The sequence below is a fragment of the Calonectris borealis genome, chromosome Z (assembly GCF_964195595.1).
Source record: "Calonectris borealis chromosome Z, bCalBor7.hap1.2, whole genome shotgun sequence".
Lineage (NCBI taxonomy): Eukaryota > Metazoa > Chordata > Aves > Procellariiformes > Procellariidae > Calonectris > Calonectris borealis.
The window spans coordinates 3,436,856-3,449,199 of record NC_134352.1 but is presented as its reverse complement, the minus strand read 5'-3'; the positions used below and the strand labels follow the sequence as shown (position 1 = coordinate 3,449,199).

Here is a 12,344-nt window from a genome sequence, read left to right as displayed (position 1 = left end):
GAATGGAGAATTGACTAGGCTACTTCTTTGACATATGAACACTAATATGTCTATATACACTATAAACCCTGTATTTCCAGACGGACAGAAGATTTCTCTGTATCTTAAACCTCACAAAAGTCTCTCAGATAGTATCTCTAAGCTTTGGGATTTTCGATAACATCAGTTAAGTGTTAAAGTCTCTCAGATTTGCTTGTAAAAACTTGCATAAATATGTTAGTGTTTAAACACTAAGGCTGTATGTAAAATGTTTTTCAGAACTTTACCTAAGTTCAATACTTGAATACAGTCAAGTTAATTAATTGCAGTTTCAAAACTGCGTACTTAGACTTCTGTGCAGTTTTTCCACAGGTGAGTAGGTGTGTACGTGCCTTTTTGTAAGGCAAAAAGAAAATGAAAGAGCAAATTCCTTACAAGATATACATCTACGTAAATCCATAATCTTGGAGAGACTGCTGTCATGTATTATGGCAAATTTACAGCCGCAATACATGTAGTATATAAATAGCTACTTTATTGCAATAAGTTCCATGCGAAAACCTGAGATTTCATTATTATACATGACAGAGTGGTGCCTGTTGCAATATTATTTTTAGGATATACTTCATTGTACTTCCTGCACATTTCAGGAAGCATGCTTCTGGTAAGTGTTAGTATGAGTAATCCATTGCGCATACAAAATAATATATACATTTTTAAAAGCTGAAATGAATTAGTAGGTCTTATAATGATATGAAAATCATCCCTCTTTTACAGGTACCTGAATTTGAAACATTTTTTTTTGTTGAGCTATATGCTGTAAGCACAGGAGCTGCATTGAACAGCAGTGCCAGATTTGCTTTTATAACAGTCCTTGAAAGTGATGCTCCTCATGGCTTAGTATATTTTGCTGTGGGATCTCGTTTTGCTGTAGCTCATAAGAAGACAACTTTAATCAGTCTGCAAGTGCTTAGAGATTCTAGTACATTAGTAACCACAATGGTTAGCTACAGCATGCAGGTAAGACTTTTGTTATCATTTTTATTACTTAACTTATTTTTAGTGTTATTTTTATCATTAAATCATTGTTCATTCTCTAAAGTAAATGTGACTGTAATGAGTGTAATGTTTTATCATCCCCATTCATTTTTATGTTTACAGCTGTAACACCAGACTCTTCTAACTGTTGACCCTTTTATCTCTAAATGAATACCTCATTATTATTGACAGATGATGAAGATTCTCCTTTAGCAGAAGTAACACAGCTGCAAAAACATGATTCCTTCTACTTCCTTATAGTTGTGACTCCGACATCGGGGCACAGGCTGCAAGAGGGATTCCTCTAAGTTCGCCATCGCATTGGAATACTGCTTAGCCTGATCTACCTTTGGGATGTAGAATATGTGGGATTTTATACCTAGAAGCATTATTTTGGGGAGGGTTGTTACAACAAAGTGTTGTGTGACCGGCGTACTTCCATCACCCTTTATAATATAAGGCTTTGCATTCTATTGTTATATTGCATGCATATGTGTTTTAACTGCATAGGATTCCATGGTGTTTCCATGCATTTATTATACAGTAGCTGGCCAGTGTTTTAGTCAGATTGTGTGGTAACAAATTTTCACATTCTTTCCAGCCAAGAGTTCATTATAATTTAGCTATTAAATGGAGGAGAAATTGCTACTGTCTGGTGTATATTTAGGCTAAAATATAGGGGAAAATTCCTTATCTTGTATTTTTTATATAACAGCCCTTCTTTGGACATTTTTAGATTTTGAGTGTGCATGACCAAGTACCAAAGTATTGGTACTATTGGTACCTGTAAAATAAGAGGTCATGGCAGACGGGAAGTGTGAGGCACTAACTGGAAACACATGTTTATCTCATTCCTACAAAGGTTTCTTAAACATGGTTCTTGTCACTAGTGCTTTTACTACCACTTATTTTCCTGTGTCCTAATTCTCAATTGGGAGGGATAGACAAAAGGAAACTTCTTACTGGAATTTGCATAGATGATGTAATCATGTTCTAGAGCAATTCTGAACAGATACACACTACATTGATTTACAACGTTCTCCTGCAAACTCAAAAAATATCTGATTTATTCCATAAGCAAACTTTACTAGTTAAAGCTAAATGTTTTCAAAAGGGGTCTAGTATTTCACAAATTAAAATCCTTTTTTTTTACAGTAGGAGACCTTTTCAAGATTACTTAACAGTCAGTATACAATCTGTACTTATTAAATTAATAGATACTATTGAAAAATCATACATTTGAATAATAGCCCAGAATGTTAGTTTCCGATTAAGGAAAGTTTATTATATTACTAGATATAATGTCAAGGTTATGGCAACTGACAAAAAGAGCAAGAATGTGAAGAATGAAACAGTATCTGCAAACCTCATGGAAGGTAAAAATAGTGCTACTTCACAGGGAAATGAGGCCGTATAGCATTCCTAGTTAAGTTCATCTGTCTGCCTTGCATGTGTATTCTATAGTGTTTGTTGGATTGTTCTTCTTTTAAGTATTTATACTGGGACTGAAAATATCATGAATTGATACCGGTTTGGGCACAGATTTCTAAAACCTTTGCTTGTCTTTTGTTTAGTTTTTATGTATCTGTGATTCCTGTCTGTACCCTGAATTGAGGGACATCATGCTGCAGACATAAACTTACCTCAGCCCCTCCAGAATTCGCCCTATGGATATGCTAACATTTCTGTAATATCTATTCACCCAGAAAAGCTTCGTGAATTTTTTTCTGGAAAAGAAAGAGAGGGATCCTGTTTACTATTGACAATATATATAATTCTTCCTCTAGGTTGTCACTAACCACAAGTGACAGATTGCTATTTCAGGGAGGTATTTCATTTAATGTAATTGTTATATCATTCTTAACTGCATTTTGAAAGGGGACTTCTTTTTTACACATTTAAATTTTACCTATTTAAAGTACGTGTGTTCTACAGGATCTGGTTTTGAACAATTGTATCTATCATAATGTTACCTAAAACTCTTTTGGTTTGTTTTAAGGAGCTACAAAAACCTGAACCTATTGGTCGGACCTTCGTATCTCCAGCTGTGGCAGGACAAGATTTTGCCAGATCTGAAGGTTTATTGACTTTTGAACCTGGACAGAGAAATATGTTTCTGGATGTGACCCTGACTCCAAAGACAGGATCGTTAAACCCGTTTCCTAAACGTTTCCAGGTTGTACTTTCTAATCCCACAGGCGGTGCCAGAGTAGATGAGGTGTATGGTATTGCTAACGTCACCATTGTCTCAGATTTGGACTCCTTGCCAGTTTGGGGGCTGATTGATCAACTGCATCAGCCTCTCGATGACACCATTTTACACAGAGTCCTCCAGAACCTGAATGTCAAAGTGGCCTCAGAAAATACAGAAGAGCAGCTTACTGCTGTGATGCATATAATAGACAAGGTAAACTTTTCCTGCTCTTTCTTGAATGACCAATGACTTTAATAAGAGCATAGTAACACGTAGGCCTGTGATAATATCCAGGTTAGCATCCGCAGCAGTGAGGTGGACGCAAGGTAAAGGTAAAAAGGTAAAAATAGAAAGGTAACTGCAAAGGTAAAAATAGAAATTGTGAAGTCGCACAATCAAGGAAGGAGTTTGTCTGCCACTAGTTTTATTTGATTAAAAAATCAAATAGGTTGAAAAGAGCAACCAGTATTAATTTTGCACGTGTACCGGTAGCTCAAGATTCTCTGCTGTGCAAAATTTTCCCATTGGTGCCATACGTTCATAGAGCTTATTATGGTTTCTTGATTGTCAGGCCACATCTCTGTTGGTTTTAGCCCCGGCATAAGAGAGCGAGGCCCAAGGTTTACTCATATCTTCACAGCTGACCGCAGTCAACACACAAGCAAATCCTACCAGGGCCAGCTGGAGTCTGCTGTGCTCGTAACCAGGCATGCAGCTTGTCTTTTTTCCTGCAGTAGCTTTGGGAATCGGGTTGGCAGGGTAGCCGAGCACTTCAGCATTCGACTAAGTTCTGTGAAAACTCTGGGACTAGTTTGATGGCTTTCTGGCTCTTCTGGACTTGTGGAATAATGCACAGGAGCTGGAAAATGTTTAAATACATAGACACAGAGAGTGTAACAATATTCATGAACGACAGTTCATTTGTGATTGCTGCCATTTTGACACAGAAAACAGAGAAAATAATGTCAAAAAATCTCAGGACTCAACAATCTTTGATTTGTGAAAGAATGAAAAATGCCACATGGTTTATTTAATAGTCAAATCCCTATAGTAAGCATATCTTTATCTAGTTTTGACATAGACTGCGCCTCACGCCTCAGCAGCGGTGCTAGGAAGATGGAAAAAGACAATCTGAACTTTCAGACTGAACATTGGGATGGAATGTTATAAGCAGACTTATGCACATAAATGCTGTTTGATTTCTCCTCCTCTCATTAGGTTACAGATGTAGGTGAAAAACAGTTACTCACTGATAGAAGTAGAAGTCTCTTCTATGAGATACTCTGTGCTCTGGCTAGCCCGAAACGCGAGGACACGCGGGGATATAGCCTGCTTGCTGAGGTGACTGAGAAGTTTGCCTTTTCCCTGTTGACTGGGGCAATGTGTGGATCACCAGGAGAAAGGTTAGTAATCTTGAATTCATAATATGTTTTAGAAATACATGACAATTTACCAATATAGTAAAATTTAAATGACATTTTTAGAAAAGGGACTTGTCTATCATCTAATATGTTACCTGTATGAAAATGTGTTGCACTCTATCACAATCTTATAAAGCACTACATTGGCACGATGAGCTGTGTCACAAATACCTGGTACACTGATACGGGTAGCTGTGGGAGTAGGAGTCGGGAGATCTGGGATGTATTAATTCACCTTTAGCTCAAATATTGCCTGGAAAAGGATTCATTAATTTTACTAAGAAATAATATGTAATTGTATGATGGAGGGCTATGTTCTAAGACTTAGATGAGAGTAAGTAACCCAAAATTTCTATTGGCAATTTCTGTGCGCTTGGTTTTGCTCACTCGAACATTATTTAAAAATTTTTACATGGAGTTTCAAATTGCTAGTTTTGTCTGCAAGAGCATAATACCCTGTAGTCAGGCTAATGGGCCGGGGAAATAGGTGACTGCAGAAGTAGATGACACTCTTTTATGAGACAGATGGTTTTAAACAGTAGTTTTCTCCCAGTGTGAATCTATTAAACAATTGGTAGTTGAATTTAGAAAAAAAAACCCCTTTTTCCCCTCAGAAAATCAGCATGGGTTAGATTTCTATCTCAACTTCTTTTAAGGATGTAACTTTTCCTGCCATTTCCTAAGTTGTGGGGGGTGTGAAGCCCATCTTGGCCAAAAGACAGTAAATGGCATAAATATCAGCACTATCCCAAAAAATGTCTAGAACTTGAAAGTTTGAATTCGTTATTCCAAGTTTTTTTGCATCACCTGTTGGGAATAAGAGGTAAAGCAAGGTCATCCATTTTAATGCCTCTCATTCTTGTAGGTTGATTTCTGCATCAGGTTATAAACATGAGTATTTTGATAACGTAGTTTGCTATAGAGGGGTTTTGGTTGCAGATCATAGTGAGCAAAACCCAGAGGGGAAAAGGAGAAGCTGAAGTACACAATAATTCAGCCCCTCTTTTTTTCACAGAAACTGAAACTGTCTGTCTATCAAATGTCATAAAGCCTAAAAATGATGGAGGAATAAAGTATTAATTACAAATACATTTTAGAGTCATTCTGTGAAGAATAGCGAAAGCTCCGTTCCACTTACCAGCCCTATTGCTTTTCCATTTCAACAGAGGTAAAAATATCCTTGACAGCTGCCCGTACATTGCAATAATGGCTCACAACTGGTTTCCTCAGCAAATCAATGGACACAGATTTGATGGAAAAGATGGGGATTCTATTCAAGTACCTGAACATTTACTAGAGGTCTCTGGTGTATTATCGCCTCCTCAAGAAATGAACTGTGAATCTGTACAGTTCACAGAATACAGCAGTCAGCAGTGGTTCCTTACTGGAGATAAAGAACTTGCCCTGAAGAACAAGGTTTGAAGATAATGCAATTTATTTTTTCAAGAAATTAGTTTAATTTAGATATTGCTCAAAACATCTTAAATGTATTTGAAATAATGTGAATATTTTTGTGTGTGTGTCTGATTAAAATGAGCCCTGACTGTTGAATTTTAATATTAAATTTGTATTTACATTGTACGTGTTGTTTCAGGTTTTTTCTATGAGTTTGAAGGGTCGGAGTTCACACCCTTTGAAAGAAAACAATGAAGTCATTTATCGGATTTATACTACAGGAAGTCGGATTGTTCCACAAAAATCTCTATGTCTCCTCTGGAATCAAGCTGCTGAAAGGTTCTTTTATTAATCTGTTTCGTTTTCCAGTTTCTACTGTGAACCCGTGTATTTACATATGATGTGATAACCCCGATTAGATTATTTGCAAGTATAAGATTGTTCCATTTCCTATCCATCTTTTTTCTTTAATTTTTCTGGCCTTTGTACCAGCACTTAAAACTTCCCATATAATAAAATGCGTAGTTATTCTAGCTCAGACATTTCTCAGACGTCTACTCTTGACTTTTTTCACCAAAATACCATTTAGATTATGTAATGATGTGTTAGGCAATGCTAACACATTGCTAGTAAATCCCAGAATTGCATCACTTCATTAATATTAATGACTTTGTACTCCTTACAATTGTTGTCGGACAACACTTCAAGTCCATTCTTACAAAAGTAATGAATTAAACCTACAGCTCCAGTATTGCTTCAAGTCACTGTTCCTAATTTGCTAATATCCACTCTTTGGGTCTGTGAAAGACACTGTGTAAGTGAACAAAAAAAAACTTAATGGGCAGACTGGGGATTTATTTAGACCAGTAGTGGCTAAAAGTAAATGCCCAGGGAAGAGTAAGATCAGGACAAGCATAAATAGCAGCTCCCCTAATAGTATGACTCTATGAGCTGAATATGATTTAGTGTATTTAATACCCCAGATGATTTGTCTACCACAAACTTGTCTAGTCTTTCCTTGCACCATCCAGAATTTTAGCACATCTTTTGACAATGATCTCTATAGGGCTATTTCTTTTTGACAAAAAAGCCATCTCCTGTTGGTTTTTTTGCTACTAGCTTAAGTTGATGTCTCCTGGTTTTTAGAAGAAATGGTGAATTGCTGATCATTTTCCATTCTTGTTGCTACTCATACCATTGCAAACCATGGAATAAAGTTTTCTGTGTATGCTTTTCAATGCCCCATTATTAGACTACCCTGTGTCCTTCCTGTTCACGCAGTATAAATGAATTTGGAGAGAATTATGTTCTGTATCCTGCTGAGATCTAGTTAGTTTAGATAGGATTTCATTAGACTGATTGGATTATATCAGTCTGTCACTGATATAAACTATTGCTCTTCAGAAAGGAGGTGCAGCAGAATTTACCTGCATGATCTCCTTTTATCTGGAAGCTATATCACAGAGCAGATGTGATTTCCACTAGAAATGGCTTAGGATGTCACCTGTAGTATCCTTTTTCAAAATCAGTTCAGCAATACTGAAAGAAAACAAAACATTAATTTTAGTTTCAAAATGACAAATAGCAGTATAAAATGAAATGTTCTCCATCATGGGGTAAGGTATTGTGCAAGTTAAGTAACAAAGTACTTGAAAAGTCAGACAGACCTGTAAATCTTGTAGAAGTTTTAAAAACATGGCCACAAAAAATTCTCTAGTGGAAAAAATGTTCTTTATCATATATTTACAAATTTTTTTAATCATAAAAGTAAAAAAAAGCTATAAACAGTGTTTTAGTTTCATGCCAATGTGCTATTCTGAGAACTGCACCTGAAAGATTACACAGAACACTTACAGAATAATTTAGAAAACTTGGTATTTCAGAGATACAACAATTTTCAAGCCTGCTTACCATGTAAGTTACACAAGTCCATTTCCAACTTTGTGAATCTTTTGTTTTGCAGCTGGCTGTCAGATAGCGGATTCTGCAGAGTGGTTGATGACACGTCAGACTACGTGGAATGCTCTTGTTCTCATATGTCCATTTATGCAGTTTATGCCCAAACAGATAACTTGTCTTCATACAATGAGGCTTTTTTCTCTTCTGGATTCATCTGCATCTCAGGTCAGTTGATTTAAGACAGTTTTCTCGTTAATAACAACTGATGGCCAGTAAGACTGATTGTTTTTTAGCAAATTTAGTAACTGATGACAATCTTCTTATTTGGAAGGTTATTGGAGGAATGTTAACTAACTTCCTGGTATTAAAGTTGCTCTCTGGTCCGGTATTTGCACACTGACAAATTTTGCCACTGAAAAAAAAAGTCCAGCAAAGAAATGGGTTTCGTTATGATGTTTTACTGAACTGTACAAAAGAGAAATATGTCATTCATGTGGGGGAAGAAACTTAAAAATCCTAAATCCACCTGTGTCTCTAGCAGTAGTACAGTTGTCCTCTTTGTCAAATCTTTCAGACACTTTTCTACCTAGCCTGAAAGCTCTTTGATAATTCTAGTTGACAGTTTACACTCAGAAACTCAGTAACTTGAGGGAGATAGACTCCATATCATGTGTGTAGAGCTCCAGCACTTTGCTGCCTAAGTGCTACCTAATATCTTGGGAGAAGCCCGAGAGTTTAACCTGCGGATCATGACTCACTTCATTGGCAGCTACGATAGCGTCTGCAGAAGTCCCAGAATGTCAGACAGGAGGTGGGAGATCTAAGTTTTAAACTCAGCTTGGCCTCTGGAGGAGATGGAAGTTACACTTTTCGCATTGCAGTCGGTTCACTATTATGTTGCAGGCAATCCCAGGTGAAAGTGATTTTTTCTTGTTGTGTTGATAGGCACTGTGCAAGCAGGAACCTAAGAGTAAGAGCATCACTAAGAAAACATGCTAAAGGGATTCTTAGTCTAACCTGAAGGCACTTCAGTGGGGTTCTGCTCCTTGTGAGGTTTATGAATTCTATACTAGATCATCACTGTATGAGTAACAAAAACGGTGCAAGCAGCTAAGTCCCCTATTTATCCCCTGCCAGCAAACTGCCCTAACAGACTAAACCTAGGCTCCTTAATTATTTCAAAACCTCAGCCATAAAAAGGGAGACAAAGAAAGAGAAGAAAACCCTCTGGTTTTCACCTACTTCATACAAATTAATTGTATTATCTAACAATAATGAAAGAATTTTTTAGCAGATAAAAATAAGCAGATTTTAAAATACAGTTAAGCCTCTAACTTAGATCGTGTTAGTGAAAGTAAAAAAAAAAAGACAAATTATAATAAACAAACGTAATTACTGGTTTATAGGAAAAAGAAAGTAAATTGATGAGCAAATATGCCATAGAATGCAAAATGCTAGAGGAACTGAATGAAAAAACAATACAAAGTAAGCCAATATGCTGTAGAAACTGAAGCTAAGAGAAATATTTTGCTGAACTGGAAGCAATAAAGACCTACAGATCCTTGTTCAGCACTAGTCGTTTACTGTAGTCATGTGTCATAAGAATGTATTTTAAAAATTAGAACAGTTTAGCCTGTCTAAATATACCTGCCTTGAATATACCTGCAATGCCTTTCAGCTTCTTTGGCTGGTTGAAGGTGTTTCCTTTTGTAATTATATGTATTTAAATCTAGTGATTAACAAATTGCTTTAGATGTAAGAGCTATACGGATATTATTTATTTCTTTAACATCTCCACCTAGGTGTGAAGAATTAAAAAAAAAAAAAAGAAAAAAAAAGAAAAAATAGCACAGTAGAGTGAAATGGAATATTATTATTTCTGAAGTTTTCTTACGTAGACAGTTGTATAAATATCACTAGCTAATTTTTGTAAGGTTTAGAAAGAATTCTTTCTGCAATGATTTATTTCATTCATATCTTCCAAATACTTGTAGTTGAGCAACCAGTCTGTTTCAAGAGATAATAAAAGATCTGCCTTAAGTATCCAAATTCCTGCCCTTCCTGGGGTGGGGAAGTGCACAAACAATTACCTCTACATGAGCATTAGCAGTGTTTTCCTTAGTGGCTCAGCTTTCCCAGGGTCCTTCTTCCAAGAACTACTTACTGGTAGGTAAGAGGACCTTCCCGTTTCTGTTCTGTTCATGTTCATAATGAATTCGTGAAATGAAAAGTAGTGTTATTCTTTCTGAGTACTGCTATAACAGATTTCTACGCTGAACACAGATGAAGTGGGAGACTGGCATTTAGAAGGTTCTAGCTATCTCCTAAAGCCATGCTACCCAGCTGGAGGCAATTTTTTATTTATTTGTTTCTAAAAGCATTTTTGGATGCAGTAATATGAACACTGAAGAGTTACCTTTGCTTTATGTTTAACTATTATGACAATCATCCATATCACGCAGAAATTAAAAACAGAAACTTTGCAAAAATGTCATGTTTACATTATGCAATTATTTTAGCTCCCAAGCCTATGAAAAAGTTAAATAGATGTTAGTACTTCAGTAATAAATTCATGAGCGATCCCAATGTGAACCAAAGTGAACATATTCTCTCTGTAAGGCTTGGGGTTGTTTTTGGTTTTTAATCATCTGCACCTTCAAGAGATCCAGCACTGTTGTTCTTATGTAGCGTAGTTTATTAGCCCAAGCTTTAAATTTCCCTTTTTTTTTTGTTGTTGTTGTTTCTGTGTAGGTTTCACTTTGGCTATTGTCTCCCACCTTTTCTGCACCAGGTGTGCAATGTTTGCAGCTAAACTTCTCACTCACATGATGGTTGCTTGTTTGGGTACTCAGGTAAGAAAAAAGGCTGAAGAATCTAAGTGTAAGTTAAGTACATCTTTACTTTCCTTTTCCTCGCTTCTATGGCCATGTCTGAACACACCTCCTTTTCTTTTTCACAGTGTAAACATTTTTGGAAAATGTAAAATTTCAACACATGATACTTATAATAAATCCAATATTCATATCCTGTGTAAGGAATTCAATTGAAATTATGCATTTTCTGAAAATATTTAGAGAAAACTTATGGATGATAGAGCCGCATGAGAAGATAGTCCTGTATGTGGAATAATAAATGTTTTGATGATGGGGTATACAATCGAAATAAGAGTTCCATCATTAACATCATTATTTATTAAATAGATTAATGTCAGTAATCATAAATCCTGTGGAAAATGTTTGTTTTGAGTAGTAGATGATGAAAGCTCTTTTGCACTCTAGTATTTGTAGGAAGGTATAGTTATGAAAAATTTAAATAATAAAAGGTAATAAACTGTAGAAAGTCTTCTAGTTCTCTCATACTGGTTCAAATAGTAAGTAGTAGAATGTCAGCAAACCGAAGGAGCATATAGAAGGAGAATATGTCTTTCTGTCCTATAAAATATAACTTCCTCAGCTTTGGTACCTCTGGCGAAATGGAAAGCTATGAATAACCCCAAGTATTTTAAAATTACTTTATGGAAAGATACCTTAAGAAGGAGATTTTTTGTCTATTTTTAATGCTACAAAGACGATGTAAATACAAATGTAAATATATGCTGAAGGCAGAGATGCTGAGAGAATTTAAGCATATTAGCAGGCAGGTACTTAGAGGAATACTCTGTAGATAATTGAAACAGCCCTGTGTTACCTGTAAAAGTTAGCAATCGACCTGTCTCTCAGAAAAGCTTTTGTATGGTGCCATGGTTATATATAATTTTATTCATGTTACCTCATGATATAGTTCTTTGTTGTACAACGGAGTGCATTGATAATGTTCATCACACAACTGGACTTAAAATAGAAGGAGCAGAAAGGTCCTCACAGCACTTCTAGAGATCACTGGATACCAGCAGGTTTCTTGTATCTTAGGGTGTAAAAGTATTTTGACATCTCAGTTCCTGAGTTTTGAAAGACCTACTTAATGTTTTTTAATAGTTCTGTGTAGTTACATGGAAAGCTCGTTTGTTCCAGGGACCTGTAATGTGCATGGTTACTAGCGTACAAATGTGCAGACTTAATTTGGGACACATAGCTCATAACAGAGGTAAGGACTTGCATATGGTAATGTGTCAAGATTATACAAAACAAGACCACTGAGACCTTTGCAGCGCATTTTACAGTCTAATGGTAGATTTTGAAAAGTTTCTTCTACTTTTCCTTTGCAGTGAATGTTGAATTGTCTGTGTTCCCAGAATTGTTTGGTATTTTGCATATGATGGAACTATCCTTATCCATGTTGCATTCTTTCTATCTCCAATACTCTTCCATTTCTCTGGCAATATGTTGCATTTCCAGTACAGAAACGCTTGTTTCTTTTTACAGTATGTTTCTTTTTCACAGAAGTCTTTTTTTTTTTTTTTTTCCTTCTATAAGGACTCC

At 36.0% G+C, this 12,344-nt stretch overlaps 1 protein-coding gene across 1 annotated transcript in view; it reads left to right on the top strand.

The window, feature by feature from the left end:
- Window positions 1-12,344, top strand: part of ADGRV1 (adhesion G protein-coupled receptor V1) — a 290,582-nt gene that overhangs the window by 120,437 nt on the left and 157,801 nt on the right. The window contains exons 78-84 of the mRNA XM_075138497.1: window positions 757-999; window positions 3,017-3,424; window positions 4,430-4,614; window positions 5,799-6,048; window positions 6,227-6,366; window positions 7,991-8,151; window positions 10,678-10,778. Of these exons, the coding sequence (XP_074994598.1) occupies window positions 757-999; window positions 3,017-3,424; window positions 4,430-4,614; window positions 5,799-6,048; window positions 6,227-6,366; window positions 7,991-8,151; window positions 10,678-10,778 (1,488 nt within the window). The remainder of the gene's footprint in view (window positions 1-756; window positions 1,000-3,016; window positions 3,425-4,429; window positions 4,615-5,798; window positions 6,049-6,226; window positions 6,367-7,990; window positions 8,152-10,677; window positions 10,779-12,344) is intronic.